The 18825-nt window shown below is 39.4% G+C and overlaps 1 protein-coding gene across 2 annotated transcripts in view; it reads left to right on the forward strand.

The window, feature by feature from the left end:
• The window catches only part of SAMD8 (sterile alpha motif domain containing 8), a 66136-nt gene that overhangs the window by 42782 nt on the left and 4529 nt on the right, over positions 1-18825 (forward strand). The window contains exons 3-5 of one of the 2 annotated variants that reach the window (XM_037055987.1): positions 3604-3699; positions 6135-6252; positions 18560-18763. In XM_037055987.1, the coding sequence (XP_036911882.1) occupies positions 3604-3699; positions 6135-6252; positions 18560-18748 (403 nt within the window). In that variant the 3' untranslated portion in view covers positions 18749-18763. Of the gene's footprint in view, positions 1-3603; positions 3700-6134; positions 6253-18559; positions 18764-18825 lie in introns of those variants that run through there. The other variant, XM_037055986.1, reaches the window with a different exon arrangement.

Below are 18825 nucleotides of genomic sequence, written 5' to 3' on the forward strand. Positions count from 1 at the left end.
GATTCAGGCTCCTGGCACCTTCTCATGGCCCACCAGCAAGAGTCCTTTTACCCCTTTTCTTCCAGGCAAAGTCTCTCCTGCTTCCTAAGCCATGTGGGAAAAGGGAGCACCCCAAAGCCACGTGGTTCTCTCCCTGCCAAAGCTGCAGAGTCTGGGTTTAAATCCCCATGCCATCCTTCCTCTGCACCCCCATTTCTGACTCCTCTTATAGTCAGTTTGCTTCTGAAATTTATTTGACACAATTTTAAGAGCTTCAGCACAGTATGAACAAAATTAGAAGGAGACAGGGATGCTTCTAGAGGCAGGCCCACTTACAACAATGAAGGGGATAGCTGATAACCATAACAGCAAAGGAGGAAATAGAAGGACTATAAAAAGAAAACATAAATAATGGAAAAACCACATAAATCTGGATCTTAACCCCTCTTTATTTCTCAGTAGTCCTTGAGGTCATTACTGTGTTCAAGGTAATAATCAGTGTTCACAGTAATGACTTTGAATTACCAAAGAAAATTAAATTCTATCCAGGAAAAAAGGCATATTATGCATTTTATAAAGCTTTGTATTATAAGTATGAGATATTGAGTACATATTTGACAGTTTCCTCACAACACTCCACTAAAATGACAGTAAAAGGGAGGGGGAGTTCCTTTCATGCTGAAACTGCCCAGCATGTAAAACAGAAATAAAAAGTAGAGGAGAAAAAGTAAGGTTAATCCACTTGGCCCAACAGTGAACACGTAGGGGTTCTATAAGGAATACATAAGAAGACAAATAAATAATCCATTTGAAAATTTAAAAAAAAAGAAATACATAATAACTTAGAGAAAATGAGGGGGACAATACTAAGATATAATAGTATTTTCCAGAACCAAAGGACATGACTTTTCATATTAAAAGGCCCCCTGAGCACCCAGTGTAAGATGAAAAATTTCAGAATACTGGGCATAACAGGATCCTAAAAAGCTTCTTAAGAAACAAAACTGGTAACATACAAAGGCTGGAAGTCCAAATAGCATCAAACTTGTTAGCAAAAGTGGAAACTAGAAGACAATGAAACAATGCTTTTAACATTCTGAGAGAAAATAATGTCTAACTTAGAATTCTCAGTCCAGGCAAACTACCAATTAGATATAAGTCTAGACTCAAGGATATTTTTAAATTTGCAAGTCTCAGAATGTTTACTGTCCAACCCCACAACTATTAGAATTGCTAAAATGAAAAAGCAAAGATTGATAATAACAAGGCCTGGCAAGGATTCAGAGCAACTGATACTATCATACATTTCTGGTAGAAATGCAAAATGATACAACTGCTTTGAAAACAGTTTGATAGTTTCTTAGGAAGTTAAACATACACTTAACATAGGAAACATACACTCAACAGTTTCACTCCAGTTTAACATGCCATTGAATCAAAAGTTTTAGTGGAAAGTACAAAGAATAAAAATAAAACTGTCAATAATCCTACTTACCCAGAGTTGACCTATTTGGACTAACTCATTTCCATCTCTTTTCTCCCTCCTACCCTCCCTTTCTCTCCCCCTCTTCCTTCCCTTCCCTTCCCTTCTTCCTGCCTCTTTTCCTCTTTTTCTTTTTCCTTTTCTTTCTCTTTCCCTCCCACACCCTCATTCTCTTCCAAATAAGAAATGTGCCATGTCTTTTACTAGTGGGTAACCACAGGAGCTGTGTGTGGATTTTGTAAAAAAAGAAATCAATAGAAAAGAGAAAGAAAGAGAAAATATAAAGCAAAGGGTGACAGGAAGATATAAAGGAGTAAAACAAAAACTCTGTTTACTGTCTCTAAAACAAAACCAAATGTAGAAGTCTCCTCTTAGCCAAGGTTTCACTTTCCACAGTTTGTGGTCAATCATGGTCTGAAAATATGAAGTTGAAAACTACAGATATAATTCATAAGTTTTAAATTACGTACCACTCCGAGTAGTGTGTTGAAATCTCTCTCACTGTCCTGCTTCATTCCACCCGGGATATGAGTCCTCTTCGTCCAGCCTGCCCACACTGTATGTGCTGCCTGCCCATTAGTCACTTAGTAGCCACCTCAGTTATATAGTGACCGCCATGGTATCACAGTGCTTGAGTGCAGGTAACCCTTATTTTACTTAATCATGTCTCATTCAGCTCACTTCATCACGTAGGCATTTCATCATCTCCCCTCGTCACAACAAGAAGGGGGAGTGCAGTATAAGAAGATACTGCATGAGAGAGAGACAGCGTTCACATAACTGTCACTATAGTATATTGTTATAATTGTTATATTTTATTATTATTGTTAATCTCTTACTTTGCCTAATTTATAAATTAAACTTTATCACAGTTATGTATAAGAAAAACATAACATATGTAGAGTTGGGTACTATCCGTGGTTTTAGGCATCCACTGGGAGTCTTGGAACTGTACCCCACAGATAAGGGGGACGTCTTTGTGCTGTTGGGTTGGCCACAAAGTTCATTTGCTTTTTTTTCTGTAAGATGGCTTTTATAGGGGGAAAAACCCCACTTTTTTCTCTACTACCTCTTAGTTGTCTTTAACTTTATTTGAAACAATTTTGTTAGATTGTATTGTGTCCACTGTCCTATAAAAATGTATTTTTAAAAAACTTATCAGCACTGTTCTGGGAACCAAAAGTTTGCTGATTTGATTCCCACTCAGTGCACATGCCTGGGTTGTGGGCCAGGCCCCTAGGTAGGGGTGTACAAGAGGCAATCAACTGATCAATGTTTTTCTCCCATTCTTTCTCCTTTCCTTCCCCTCTCTCCAAAAATAAACAATTAAAATCTTTTTAAAAACATCAAAATTGGTGAATTTTTGTGTAGCCATTTTACTATTGAAGATAGAGGAAAACATACACTTTCAGCATATTATGCTTTATTATTTCAAGAAAGGTAAAAATCCAACTGAAATGCAAAAAAAAAAAGATTTGTACAGTATGTGGAGAAAGTGGTTTGACAGTGTGACTGTCAAAAGGGGTTACAAAGTTTCATGCAAAGATTTCTCACTAGATGATGCTCCACACTTGGGTAGACCAGTTGAAGTTACTGGCAATCAAAATCGAGACATTAATTGAGAACAATCAACGTTATGCCACATGGGAGATAGCTGACATGCTCAAAATATCGAAATCAACAATTTTATTGGTGGAAATGAAAAATGTGTCTTTTATCTCATGAAAAAAAACCATAACGGACTTTTTGGCCAACCCAAGAAATAAAGAAGAGTCAGGGTCGAGCCCTCCTGTCTGGATTTTGAAATGAGACCATCATGCAAACAAAGGAGCCTTTTTCCCAGCATCTTTGGTGGGCAGTCCTGTATCCAGGTCTACAGTGCTACTGGGAGGAGAGAGGGACTGTTACTTTTTAACAGAAACGGACTGCCGATCACTGACAACAAAGATTCTGGTAAGCAGGGTACTTTATGAAACAGTCCCCCTAACCTCAGGTTCTCCAGACATCATCTCCGGAAAGAGATAGAAGTTATAGAGAGCAATTTTAAGTTCATCATTAGAAGGGAATCTTACTGAAAAGAGAGGTGTCATTTACATCCAAATACTTCTTGTCAGCCACAAATGTGATTGTTTCTGTTCTAGTGTTCCTAGAATCCCCTGGGCCTTTGCCATGACAGAAGTGTGTGGTGTGATTCTGTGCTACATTTGGATCCTGGTTCTTCTTCTTCACAAACACAGGTACGTCACTTAACTCCATTAAAAGACTGCAAGTGTTTTGACTGTCTTGTGTTAAAGTCATCAAACCTGTTTTTTCCTGTGTGGTTTCCTTGTTAATTTCCTTCTCTAGTCATTGTAACATTATAGTTACTGACACAGGAACATGTTTTGGTTTTAATCAACAAAAGAGTCAGCTGGAGGTAATGTCTTCATATTTTGTAATATTCTGAAAGTATTTTGCAGGTAAGTATCAAAAATGTTTAGATGTGGGCCAACCATTGACAATCTAGCTGTTAATCTTTCTTTGGGAACATATTGAAAATGTCACTTCTATAGAAGGATAGCAACTCCTCCCAGAACAGTCTTTGGTCTAATGTTCAAATGGAAGAAATGGTTCTGTGCTTAAAGGAGACCTGTTTAAAAAGAGATAATTTTGTGTGAATCGTGCATGCCTAGTCAGTATGGTTTACTTTAGGTGGTAGAGGGAATTGCTGAGTAGGAAAAGTGCTTCTTCAGCACTTTCACCAAGAAATATAAAGGGAAGGATTTTTTTCCTCATTAAAAAAAGAAGAGAAGTGTAAGGGGAGGCTTATATCCTGCCTTAATGAAGGGAAACTACTTGATTTAAGTAAAAAAAAAATAAGGCATAGTGAACAAAAAAGTAAAGAACTAAGAAGTTTGTGGATCTGCTATTCCTTGTCTTCGAACACTGAAGAGGAATAGGCACACATCCTTGAATTTGTGATCCTTTCTTCTCACGAGGGCCTTATTGAGGGAAACCTCAGCGATGGGCTTTAGATCCTAAGCAGCAGTTATTTCAGTGCTTTAAAAGTGAAAAGAAAGGTTGATGATTGCTATTCATGTCATACTTTTGGGCCATATTGCACTTCATTCTCTCCCATTTTGTAGCAATATTGCTTAAAACCAGAGGCAGTTTAAAACTAGCTGTATCTGCCCTGGCTGGTGTGGCTCAATGGATTGAGCACCAGCCTCTGAACTGAAAAGTCACTGGTTCAATTCCCGGCCAGCGCACTTGCTTGGGTTGTGGGCCAGGTCCCTAGTTGGGGGCGTGTGAGAGACAACTGCTGAATGTGTCTCTCACACATTGATGTTTCCATCTCTTTCTCCTTCCCTTCCCCTCTCTCTAAAAATAAATATATAAAATCTTTCAAAACAAAACACCTGTATTTCTGCAGCTCTCTGGTTTAATTTTGTTTTCCAAAACCCTGTGGATTTGACTATATCCACTCTTCAAAACAAGAAAGACTTCACTTTATAGGAAACCTTTGTAGATTTAGCAATGCATAGCAGTCGCCAGTTAAGTGCAAATTTTGATATTTAGTGAGAAAGTGTTTCTCAAAATGGGATCTTCTGTGCCACTTTCATTAGAATCACATGCCTCTTGTTAAAATGCAGAATCCTAGGCTCTATCCTAGGTGTACACACTGAAGTTTGAAACATACTAACTTTGTGTTCAGTGCTTTTTAAAAAATATTTTATTTATTTATCTTTAGAGAGGAAGGGAAGGAGAGAAGGAGAGAAATATCAATGTACGCTTGCCTCTCGTGAGTCCCCTGCTGGGAACTGGCCTGCAACCCAGGCATGTGCCCTGACTGGGGATCGAACCGCGATCGTGTGGTTCAGTGCTTTTTTTGAGGGTGGAAGTAGCATTTTGAAAATGTGTAAAGTGTAGTCCCTGAACTTAAGAATCTTATAGTCTGTTTCAGTTTAAGACATTTAAAGAATAATAATATAACCTTACAAGTGATGTCACAATGCACTTTAAAATTTTTGTTAGAGATATACTTAATATAAAACAATATTAAAAACAATTCAGTATTTTATAGCTTAAGTTTAACTTAGGTTAAATAACATTTTGTAGATAGCTACTTCATTAACAAATTTACAATGATATTAATGAGCCAAAAAATTCCTACAATCACATGTTCAACTTTACCTCTCATTAAGTAAATAACTTATGAGTAATAGGACTAACAGTAAGCTAAGAGTCGGGCTGGGTACTAGTCTTCTCTTTTACATGAGTCTTTTGCTTTCTCTCAGCCATGTTTTCTTTTTTTTTTTTTTCATGTTGTCTTCTTAATGAAATGATGGTCTTAGGTCTGCACTGTCCAACATGGCAGGTGGTAGCCACATGTTGCCATTTAAATTTAAATTAGTAAAAATGAAATGAAATTAATATTCAGCTCCTCAGCTGTACTCGTCACGTTTCAAGTGCTCGAGAGCCCCATGTAGATAACTTACTGGACAGTGCAGTTGTAGAGCATTTTCATTACTGCAGAAAGCTCTTCTGGACAGTGACCGTCTCTAAGATTCCTGTCCTCTTCCAGGAGTCCCGCAGTTTTCCTGCTTGCTCTCCCTTTAAGGAAACGTCTGATGTCTGGGATTTGCTTTGTGTTTTTCTGATCTTTCTCCCTTTTTGGTCACCCTGTTCACAGGTCAATACTTCTGCGAAGGCTCTGTAGTCTGATGGGCACTGTGTTCTTGCTTCGCTGCTTTACCATGTTTGTGACCTCCCTCTCCGTGCCAGGACAACACCTGCAGTGCACTGGAAAGGTAGCCTGCTGCCTTCTTATCCTTCTTTCCTCTCCTTCTTGGTGGGTTGATGGCACCATATATGCAGCAGGGCTAAGATTTTGCTTGCATTATTAAAATGTGCTTTCTGGTATATTTAATATCTAAAATAAACCTCTAGAAATATTACTTTGGTAAAAATGTTAAGCCAGAATCTACCTCACTGTTACTTCTATCCATCAATATGCTATAGGGTTTAGAAAAACTGTTTCTTTGAATTAAGCATTTTTCTCTTTCTATCTTCAGCATCCTTAGTTCTTCATATCACATGACTGGTCCCCTCACTGTCCTCATCAGTCCTTTTTTAAAAGTGTTGCAGTTTGATTACATTACATTTAAAATATACTACCCACTACTCTAAACTTTACTCTTTCTGGGATATAGTAAATAATAGCTGATTTTTTGTTTTTGTTTTATACTTTGTAGCTTGTTTTGGTATACCGTAGACATCGCTTCTGGTTAAATTGAGAGAGAAGCGATTCTGTAGATGGGAACAAAAAACCTGGGTTTTGAATAACTTAAAAAAACTTAAAATACCCTGAAAATCACCTGTACTTTGTATATAAAATCAGCTGTTGTGACTCATTAAGTTTGGACAAAAGAATTTATTATCCTTTTCTAAGCATCCATGCTATAGTTGTGTTCCCATGTATTCAAATGTATATATTAACACCTTTGTTATTTTAATGCTATTTGTAAAGTGTAAAACAAAATTAAGCACCAGTTCTTCTACTGCAGTATAAATAGCTGAAGTGCCAACAAGGGAAGATTAAGCAGCCAAAGGAGATCAAGAGCTAAAAATATAGCTCTGAGCTGAAGGGTGATAGACTTTCTCCAGGTATTAGGAGACTGCCCAGTAAGAAATGTGGAAGTGAAACTGGAAAAGTCGGCACTCATGCTGCCTGTCTCTCCTGTCACTACCAGATAAGTAGAGGCAAGGATTGAATCCTTTTTATTTTATTTTTCTAAGATTGTATTTATTTATTTTTTTAGAGAGAGGGGAAGGGAGGCAGAAAGAGAGGGAGAGAAACAATGATGTGTGAGAGATATATCGATCAGTTGCACACCCCCAACTGGGGACCTGGCCCACAACCCAGGTGTGTGCCCTGAGTAGAAATCGAACTGGTATCCTTTCAGTTCACAGGCCAGCACTACATCCACTGAGCCGCACCAGCAAGGGCCAAGGACTGAATCTTTATGGATGCTTTATTCAGATAGCCGGTGATCTGAGAAGACAGCCGGTTATGTACCCTAAAAGACTGTGTACCTTTCATCTCAAGTCAACCTTTTTTTAAATAAGATCTTTATTTGTGTAGAGATGGAGAGGGCGCGAGAAAGAGGAAGATAAACAGCAATGTGTGAGAAAAATATCAATTGGTTGCCTCTCACATGCTCCCAACTAGGAACCTGACCTGCAACCCAGGTGTGTTCCCTGACTGGGAATTGAACCCACGACCTTTTAGTCCACAGGCTGGAGCTCAAGCCAACCTTTTTTATAAGGAAAAGAAAAGTGTAGGTAAGGGGTGTGGAATTCAAGGAAAAGGTTAATCAGGGAAAAGCTGCAGTCCTGGCAGTTTTCCTAGCATCCTTTCATCTGTTGATCAGCGATTCTTTATCTGTGTCCTGGGCTTCTCCCTGGAGCATAATGGCTCAGATACCATGTTAATTGCTTGCAATCCTCCTGGGGCACCCAGGTGGAATTGCTGGTGGATTTCCTGGAGTCAGGGTGGGTCCAGTTATACATTCCAGTTCCTGGAACAATACCTTTCTACATGCATTAATTATTAAGCTTAACTATAACTTAAAACCAAAAACTTTCCAACTCGAGTTCCACCATCATTCCCCCACTGTTAGTTTAAACTGTCTTATTTCTAGAACAGTTTCATATGGAAGTAATCATTTTGCTGTTGAGCCTGTATCTTCGCATTAAAAAGTCTGGTAGGGGGGTTAGCAGGATACCTAATTGAAGATCCCCATAAAGGGGCATATTGTGTGCAAAAACAAGTTATGATACTGAAAAAGATGAAAAGAATGAAGACAACAAATGCCTCTCCAAGGCCAGCAATTCTAGGGAGCCAGGAGGTTAGTTTAGACAAATCAATACCAAACAGCCCCTCTCTTTGTTTTATCCTGGACACCACTTCATTTATTTGCTTTACTTTATGCTCTGTGAGCTGTGAATCATCAGTCAGGTTGAAATAGTAGAGTCCTTTAAATTTTTCACATCCATGATTATGTCTTAAAAGGAGGTAGTCTGTAGCTGCGCAGTTTTCTAATACTGCTTCTCCAATTTGTCCTAGTTCTCGACTGATGGCACTCAAGACTGAGAGGTGGCATTCGAAGCTTTTACCATAGCGTAGGCTAATTAACTTATTTCTGTGTTCAAAAAGGTTACCAGCACAGGCATTACAAATATAGTCAAAGATGTATATTCTTGACTATACATCTAGTATTACAAAGGCATTAGTGTTACACAGGCATTACAAATATAGTCAAGATGTATATTCTTGACTATACAGCGGGGCTAAAAAAGGTGCAAATCAGTTACAGTCAGATGCAAGGGAGAGTTCCCATTCAGCCCACGTGTATGGGCCTTCTGAGGCATAAACACTGTCAGTCTTCCCAGAGACCATGGTCCCCTAGAACTGTTTGCTGGAACATAGGAATAGATAGTCCTTCCACATATTAGGAACCATCCTACAGACAATTTGATGTCACTAAAGGCATAAAATACATGAGTGATTCACATTCACGTCTGCTGAAAACATAAAACAGTTTTTAGTACAATTGACAGAAGTTGCACACTCTTCAGCTAGGCTATGTCAGTAACTTTTAAGGTAAACATTTCCTTGTCCTTTAGAGTTACCACAGGTCCCCAGTTCTAAATACCAAAGTGGGTTATGTTCTGTTGATATGCTTAAATAAAGTATAATTTCAATGGCTTCCCAGGGTAGTACATACTTTTTGATATGAAGTGAAAATTTGTTTTGCAAAACAAAAGTTAGAGATGTTTAGAGTGTTTTTTGGTAAATATATCCAAGTATTTCATCTTGTTTGAATGTTCTCCATAACATGGGGTTAAACAAAAAATAATGAGAAGACTATAAGTCATTGTTTTCAAAAGATAACTTTCAGGTCTTCTTATATGTATTTTTTAAGGATTTTATTTATTTTTTTAGAGAGAGAGGAAGGGAGGGAGAAAGAGAGGGAGAGAAATATCAGTGTGTGGTTGCCTCTTGCACACTCACTACTGAGGACCTGACTGGCAACCCAGGCATGTGCCCTGACTGGGAATCAAACCAGCGACCCTTTGGTTTGCAAGCTGATACTCAATCCACTGAGCCACACAAGCCTGGGCTGACTTTCAGGTCATCCTGTGGTTTGGTGGTCTTTGTTCTTCCAGTGCTTTTTTTACTGTGGTGTGATGAATCCAAGGTTTTATTCCTGCCAAGTTGACCATGGTTAGGGTGGTAAGGAGTGTGTCCCAAGGTCTAATCAACTTTTCTTCTGGTTGGCTCTCTGGAGATCCTGTCTTGAGTAGCACCTTATCTCTAGGCTCAAAGGAATGTAGCAGATGTTTGGGGAAAAGGCCTCTGATACAAGCAAGGTCATCAATCACAGTGAAGTTCTGACTAGATGTTGTACATAGTTCTTTACCTTCACTGCTTGATCTACATATATATGTCCCACCCCAATGTAGCCTGAAATGGTCTCCCATACACAATTTCATAAGGACTCAACTGAATCCCACCTCAAGGGACCACCCTAGTCCTGAGCGAGGTAATAGGTAAAACTTGTTGCCAATGGAGATGAGTTTCTTGACACAGTTAGGCTATATTTTTCAAGGTGAGATTCATCTTCTTTACCTTCCCAGAAGCCTCAGGTTTCCATGCTGTGTGAAGTCTACACTTGATTCCTAAAAAGTTACTAACTTTTCATGTAATTTCTGAAACAAAAGCAGGTCTATTATTGCTGTGGATGCTTCTGGGTGGGCCAAAGTGAGGAATTATTCCCTTCAGTAAGGCTCTCATTACCTCGGAGGATCTCTCACTTGTAGTAGGATAGTCTTCTACCCATCCAGAAAAGGTGTCAGCCCAAACTAACAAATACTTCCACCCTTAGGCCCTTGGCACCTGGGTAAAGTCTATTTGCCAGTGTTCAAATAGGCACTGTCCTTTGTATTTTTTCCCATCTTTCCTTTGATGGTGATCTGGTTTGGGGTTGTTCTCCTGGCACACAGCACATCTAGCAATTACTTTTAGTACGGCTTTAGAAAGTCCAGGACCCGTGAGTCACGGTTTAATATAGGTGGTTAATGAATCCCTTCCACAGTGAGTGGCCTCATATAAATGCTTCATGACTAGCTGTACTAAATGTTCAGGAGGCAATACAACTCCTTTCTTATTCTTTCTCCCCCTACTGTTGGGATCTTCTTCATCAAAATTCCAACTCTTACCTTTCTCTAAGTCTGTAGTCAAATATTGAGGGTCAAATTGTGACAAGTCTAGGACAGGTAACAAAGGCATTATAAGTGTTCCTTTTTTTAAGGTTTTATTTATTTATTTTTAGAGAGAGAAGAAGGGAGGGAGAAAGACAGGGAGAGAAACATCAATGCGTGGTTGCCTCTTGCGTGGCCCCCACCGGGGACCCAGCCTGAAACCCAGGCCTATGCCCTGACTGGGAATTGAACTGGTGACCCTTTGGTTTACAGGCCAGCCAGGGCTATAAGTGTTCCTTTAACAGCCTCTTTGGCTGCTTGATCAGCCAGATTGTTTCCTTTAACTACTTCAGCGTCCTCTTTCTGATGCCCAGGGCAGTGCATAACTGCCCATAAAGGTACCTGGATAGCTTCTGATAATTTTAAATTTTCTGCTACATGAGTAATTTTCTTTTTATTGGGGGTTAATAATCCTCTTTCCTTCCAAATGGAAAACCATGTGCATGCAAAATTAGGGAAGTTTACCTTGGGTCAATATATGCATTGTATATTGTATACACAATATACAATATACTCTCTCTTTTGGTGTGTCAATTCCAGTGTCCTCATCAGTGCAATCAGTTCAGCTTTCTGAGCAGAGGTTCCCAGCAGTAAGGCCTTGACCTCTACTATTTTGCAACTGCATACTCAGCCTTCTGTTTCCTTTGTCCATATAACTGCTTCCATCTGCATAGAATCCAGTCCGCCTCTTCTAGAGGATGGTCCTGGAAATCAATTCTGCTAGAATACACTTCATCAGTTATCTCAGCACAGTCATGCATTAGCATGGCCTTGTCAGGCTCTGGGAGAAGGGAGGCAGGATTTAAACTTACAGTTTTGAGGGAGACATTGGGATTGTCGAGAAGAATGGCTCAGTATCTGCCCATTCTTCCAGCAGTGAACCACAAATTTCTTTTTTGCTTCAGCAGGCTCAACAGTTGGTGGGGTGCATAAATGGTGATAGGCTGTCCCAAGGAAAACATTTCAGCTTCCTGTGAAAGCTCACAAGTAGCTGCCATAGCTCTCAAGCAGGATGGCCACGCCCAGACAGTGTGAATTAGTTTCTTTGACAAGCATGCCATGGGTTGCAGAATGTCACTCAATATTTGGGTGAGAACTCCTAGGGCAATGCCCTATCTCTCATGCTCATATAATTGAAAGGGCTTCAGTAGGTTTGGAAGCCCCAAGGCTGGTACAGAAGCCAAGTGCACCTTCAGGGACTCAAAAGCCTGAATGCACTCCTTCGTACATCTTAAAGGGCTATCTTATGGTCCTTTCAGAGCTTCATACAGTGATTTAGCAATCAGCCCAAAGTTTGGAATCCAAGTGCAGCAGTAGCCCACACCATTCCCAGGAATCCTTTTAATTGTTCCCTGGTATTGGGAACTCATTTGAATTATGGCTTCTTTTCTGTTTCCAATAAGAGTTCTTTTGCCAGGTTTAAGCAGGAACCCATAAAACCTTACTGCCTGTTGGCAAATCTGGGCGTTCTGTGCTGATACTTTATTGCCACAAGATGCCAGATGGTTCAAGGTAGCTATAGTATTAGTTTTTAGGAGAGGAAGGCCTTTCTTACCAGGGTCCCAGACAGTCTCGCTTAAAGGTGCTGCCTTAGTAGGGTCAAGAACCCCATCTGGATTTTCTTGGTGCAGTGTCCGAACCTCTTCATTTGCCTTATCCAACACCAGTCTTTGCTCCTTCCCCCATAAGCAAAATATTTAGGAAGACTTGTATGTCTGCCCAGCTGGGATGGTGGATAGCAAAAACTGACACAACTAAGTCAGTCATTTTAGTAGGATCATCCCTCTAAGAACAATGTGAGCTTTTCCAGCTTTACAGATCCAAGGTAGAAAAGGGAGTATATGCCCAATAATATCCAAAAGACTACTCCCCCTGGAGTCTTTGCAAAGGGTATTGCCCTGCCCCAGTAGGGGCTTGTCTTCCTCCAAATTTGGTTCCCTGACAGGTTCAGGACATGGCTGGCTGCCTGGGCTGGGGGGATCCTAGGTGCAGATTTGGAGACTCCCTGGCAGCTGCCAAGTGATTTAACTTGAGAACAACTCTCCTTCTCTGACTCTCTGCACTCCATGTCACCTTCACTTTCCAGTTGAATCACTGTGCCTTCTGGTTCAGAGTTACATTCCCAGGTCATGACTCAAGGCAGGTTGTCAGGAATTAAGATGCCTGGACTGATCTCTCGACCAGTTCAGGCTCACCTCCTCCAGCTCCCTCAGCTGAGTAAGGAGAAACCACCGCCCCTGGCCCTCCGGGGCTGGAAAGGCTGTGGGAACCTTGACCATGCTGGCAGCAGCCATAACACCTACATCTTCCTGCTCCGTCTCTTCTGAGCTGCTGCCATCTGCCACAGGCAAATTACCTTTTCTTTGAACCATTAATCTATTTCTTTTTTTTAAAGATTTTATTTATTTATTTTTAGAGGGGAAAGGAAGGAGAGAGAAATATCAATGTATGGTTGCCTCTGGTGTGTCCCCTGCCGGGAACTGGCCTGCAACCCAGGTATGTGCCCTGGCTGGGAATGGAACCGCGATTGTGTGGCTTGCAGGCCCGTGCTCAATCCACTGAGCTGCACCAGCCAGGGCCTATTTCTTTTTAATCCTGCATCTCTATTATGTAAAGTTATAAAAGCTTGCACATGAGGCATTTCATCCCACTTTCCTGATCCTTGACAAAACAACTCTAATTGCAGTACGGTGTAGTAATGTAAAGACCCGTTCAGCAGCCAGTGCTCTCCTGAGTCTAGATTATACACAAGCCAAGCAGTATTACAATAAGAAATCATTTTCTTTTTAGTTATAGATTTATAAGCATAGGTCAACCAATCTGCCAAAACTCTCCCCAGACGGCTCTTTTCCATGGAGGCTCTTTCCTGCTTTCTACCAGAGAGAGCTCTGTAATGTCACTCAAACCAAACCAGAAGGCATCTTAATTCCTGACAACCTGCCTTGAGTCATGACCTGGGAATGTAACTCTGAATCAGAAGGCACAGTGATTCAACTGGAAAGTGAAGGTGACATGGAATGCAGAGAGAGAGTCAGAGAAGGAGAGTTCCCAAGTTAAATCACTTGGCAGCTGCCAGGGAGTCTCCAAATCTGCACCTAGGATCCCCCCAGCCCAGGCAGCCAGTGGGACTCCCTACCAATTACCGAGACGTACTGGAGAGTAGCCAGAATATGAAACCGGAAAAGGTGGTGTTTGCACTGCCCGTCACTCCCAGAGCCAGTAAGTAGAGACAAGGATTGAATCTTTATGGGTGCTTTATTCAGACGGCCAGCAATCTGAGAAGACGGTGGGTTGTATACCCTAAAAGACCATCTAACATTTCATCTCAAGTGAACTTTTTTTTATAAGGAAAAGAAAAGTGTAGGTAAGGGGTGTGGAATTCAAGGAAAAGGTTAATCAGATAAAAGCTGCAGTCCTGGCAGTTTTCCTAGCATTCTTTCATCTCTCGGACAGTGATTCCTTATCTGTGTCCTGGGTTGCTGACTTCTCTCCCTGGAGCGTAATAGTTCAGATACCATGGTAATTGCTTGCAGTGCTCCTGGGGCACAGGTGGAATTGCTGGTGGATCTCCTGGAGTCAGGGTGGATCCAGTTATACATTCCAGTTCCTGGAACAATACCTTTCTACATGCATTAATTACTAAGCTTATTAACTATAACTGAAAATTAAAAATTTTTGCCCTGGTCAGTGTGACTCAGTTGGTATTGTCCCATAAAGTGAAAGGTTGCCAGTTTGATTCTCAATCAGGACACATGCCTGGGTTGCAGGTTTGGTCCCTGGTTGGGGTTTGTACAGAAGGCAACCAGTCAGTGTTTCTCACATTGATGTTTTTCTAACTCTCTTTTTCCCTCCTTTCTCCTCTCTATAAAAATAAATAAATAAAATCTTTTTTTAAAAAACCTAAAAAATTTCCATCTTTTGAGTTCTCCCATTAGAAGACTTATAAGATATTTAGGATTTAGTGTAGAGGAAATATCTTATTTTTAAGGTAAAAGCTATTTTTGTTTTCCAAAAAGGAAAGTTATTTTTTCTAATTATAGTGTTATATAAGTTTATTACTTTAAAAACTCAAATTTTAGAGAAATATATAAATTAGAAAGTAAAAACTCACATAATTTCTTCTCCTTTCACTCTGCTCCATACATAATGTTGTTCATAGTCATGCGTGTAGTTGTGTCTGCTGCTTTTAAGCATGATTACTCATTCAAACAAGTTTATTTGGGTGCATACTTTTTTAAAAAAAGATAGAATCAGCCCTGGCTGGTGTAGCTCAGTGGATTGAGCGCAGGCCTGCGAGCCACACAATCATGGTTCGATTCCCAGTCAGGGCACATGCCTGGGTTGCAGGCCGGTTCCCAGCAGGGGACCCAAGAGAGGCAACCATACATTGATATTTCTCTCTCTCTCCTTCCCTTCCCCTCTAAAGATAAATAAATAAAATCTTTAAAAAAATAATACAAAATTAAAAATCATTTCTTAAAAAAAAGGAATCATATTACAGACATAGTTTTTTTAGCTTTGTTTTGTTTAACAGTATGTTTGCTTTTCTGAAGAAACATGTATAGCTATATTTCATCTTTCCAATGGCTGCAGAGTATTCCATTGTATGATTTAATAGTCTCCAATGTACATTTAGGATATTTCCAAATCTTACGATTTATAAACAGTGCTGTCATAAACATCCTTGTACATTTCTGCTTTCTCACTGTCTAATCATTTCCTTAAGGTAAGTTTTTGGAAGTGGAATTATGAAATCAAAGAACATATACATTAAAAATTGTCATATATATTCAAATGTCGGCTAGAGAAGACTGGTTTTCACCATTGCCAACACCGTGTACGTGCACGTCGGGTTTTCCACCCCGTGCCAGCTTTGTCTATTATCAGTCTTTTGAGTCCCTGCTATCCTTTCTGATTAATGAAAGATGGTATCTGAGACTTTTATAGTCTTGTTTTATAGTAAATTTTTAATCTGTTGGATTTAGTTTTGTACATGGTGTGAGGTGCAGCTGAAACAGTTTCCCCAAATAGTAAACTAATTGATTAGAAGAGATTGAAAAGAAGGAAAATGTAAGCTTATTACACTGAAAAGAGACTCCTTAACCAAAGAATTTAATTGTGGGTCAGCCACAAAATATTATGTGCATAGTGCTACAATGTGCGCTACAAAGATAAACTAGATACCATCCCTCTACAGTCCTTATTCCTTCTTTAATGACTGTTTTTCATTAGCAGTTAGTTATATATGGAGCTTTCTATTCAAATCCGCCCTAAATGCTGTTAATTGCTTTGAATTTTAAGATAACCTATTTATTGACCTATATTATTTGCAGCAGTCATTAAAAATAGAAAGTTAAAGTGATAATAACTGGCAATCAAATCCCTAACAGTGAACTCCATAGGGCATGTTCATTGTAATAAATTGCTTGAAATCTCATTCCCAGACATAAGAGGTTTGGGGACAGAACCAAGAACATGCCTGTTTTTTGAAATTAATCAATGGGAAGAAATACTTAAAGCAAATTTTTACATCTTGTCTTATCAAAGCATCTTATTTATCTTATTGTGTTGTTACAACTTTCTTTTTCTGGAAGAATATTTGGGATATTTAAGATTGGAAAGTATAGGGAAACTTGAGTAATTAAGCAGTAATTGTGTTTTTTTTTTCTTTTTGACTGGTATTGTTTCTTACTGGTGGCTGAGACTTCCCTGGTAGTCTCTGTTCTTCGCTACCTGATTATTTTACTTTCACGAGAGTAACATCTCTAACCATATTCTCATTAGAGGTCATGGAAGAACCAAATTGTGTACGTTAGTACCCTCTCTTTTCTTTTCTCTAATAATAAATTCTTCATCCTCTCCTGCCTTCAACTAATGCGGAAAGGGAAAGCTGGGTAGTGTATAATCAGCAGATGAGGCTTTCCAATGAAACTGTGGTATCTAATGAGGATGTTTTGTTAACAAACAAGGGGTAGCCTACTCCACACACAGCAGAGCTGAACACTGAGTTTTGCAGTGGAGAAATTGAAGCCATGAAGATCAGAAGCTATTGCTTTAAACCCTAACTCCCTAGTGGCTTTTGATCAAGGTTTTTAAAGGCAGAAATTGAGAGTTAGGAATTTAGGGTTATGAGGGTGAAACTGATTGGTTAGTTCTTATGCAAGCTTCAGTGGTTTTCTTTAGCTGATTGATTCAGTTCCTTACATCATCGTATTTGGTGCCTTTGTCACTGTGGTTGGGTGATCTATCTGGTAAGGAACTAAGATTCTGCAAAATATCTCATAATTGTAAGTCAGTGGCATCCTTAAAGTAAAAAGCAGAAACTAAACATCTCAGGACCTTTGTTTTTGCTTAAGCTACCATTGTTTTGTGCCTAACTGCTGCATTTTTCTATTATTTCAAGCAAAGTGTTTGCTTTAAACATTTTTTCTGGAACTTGCTTTATAGGCAGGCCTTCAGGGCATGACTAACATGATTTATAATCTTTGACTATAAATAACATTTTCTACATTTTGATTAAATCCTGTGTGACAACAAAAGTGATTAAAACATTTAGTTAAAACCTAAACTTGTATTTCTAGACTCTGGTGTAATACCTAAACATGTATACTGTTCACTGCCCATTTCAGTTTCTTTCATTTGTTAGCCATAGTAGAATATTCAAGAAATAAGAGTTTTGGAATTGGACTCTCTGGGTGCATATCCTGGTTATGTTACTAGCCGTGTGACCTCTCTAAGCCTGTTTCCTCGCCCACACAATTGAATTATTTTTTAAGAGTATAGTGGAAATTCAATGTAGTAACACATAAAGCATTTAGTATCATGCCTTCCAATAGTCAATGCACATACATTTTAGCAATTTTTTGTATTGTTATTATATGTTATATGCTGTGTGTGTGTGTGTGACCATTGCTCAAACTTTTCCTAAATGGATTGCTTTTTTAAACTTATGTATGGGAGCTTGGATCAGGTTTGGCTGCTAATAACAGCAAATTCAAGATAGCTATGGTTTAATAAACAAACAATAGCTTATTCTCTCATAAGAGAAGTCTGAAAGTAGGTACTCCAGGTCAGTTATAGTAACTTCAAGGAGTCATCCAAAACTGACTTTTTTGTCTTTCTGCTCTCCTAACACTTGGCTTGCATCCTCAAGACCACCTTTTGGTCAAAGATGGCTGCTAGGGCTTCAGCTCTCATCTGACTTGTAGGCTAGAAGAAGGAAAGCTGTAAAAGACTTCCTCTGAGCTGTTGTCTCCTTCTTTTATAAAATCTTCCCTGAAATCTTTTGCACTGTCACTAATGTCTTACTGTATAGAACTTAGTCACATAGCCACACCCAGCTACAAGGGAGGCTGGGAAATGCAATGTTCTGGTTGAGTTCATTGCCGCCCAAATAAATACCACTAAAGAAGGAAGGGGTGGATATTGATTGGTAGTTGCTATCTGGCATAGCCTATTTCTTATTGGCAAGAATGGCCAAGCAAGTACTACTCTATTATTGGATTAAAAACTTGGAAATATTTTTGTATAGTAATGACCTTATTACAAAAAAACTCCTGGTAGAGAAGTTTGAATTGCATTGATTTTATTTAATTACCAAACTATTTCTGAGTATAGCCAAGACTTGACCACTTATTGTCGATACCTGGAATTAATTAGACTGGGAGTCTGGTTGCCTTTGCTTAGACATTCTTTCTGAGTCACTCAGCATTTGAATTTCAATGGAAACAGATATTCAGAAGCTCTTACCTCCCTAGGCATTTGAACACTAATTCACAACTTTCTTTATAGATATACGACAGTGTATGGGAGAAACTACGCCGGGCCTTTGCCATTTGGAGTGGCTTTGGTATGACCCTAACCGGTGTTCACACTTGCGGAGATTACATGTTCAGTGGCCACACAGTCGTCCTAACTATGCTGAATTTCTTTGTCACTGAATGTAAGTATCTATTTAGTGCTTACTTACATATTAGATGACTAACTGCAGAGGAGGCTGTGGGAAGGATGTCAAGTTCTATGAAGCATGTGTGTGAGAAGCATTGGAAGGAATGTGG

Source organism: Sturnira hondurensis, unplaced genomic scaffold, assembly GCF_014824575.4.
Source record: "Sturnira hondurensis isolate 20B ecotype Veracruz unplaced genomic scaffold, ASM1482457v3 Scaffold0008761, whole genome shotgun sequence".
In the NCBI taxonomy this organism is placed as follows: domain Eukaryota; kingdom Metazoa; phylum Chordata; class Mammalia; order Chiroptera; family Phyllostomidae; genus Sturnira; species Sturnira hondurensis.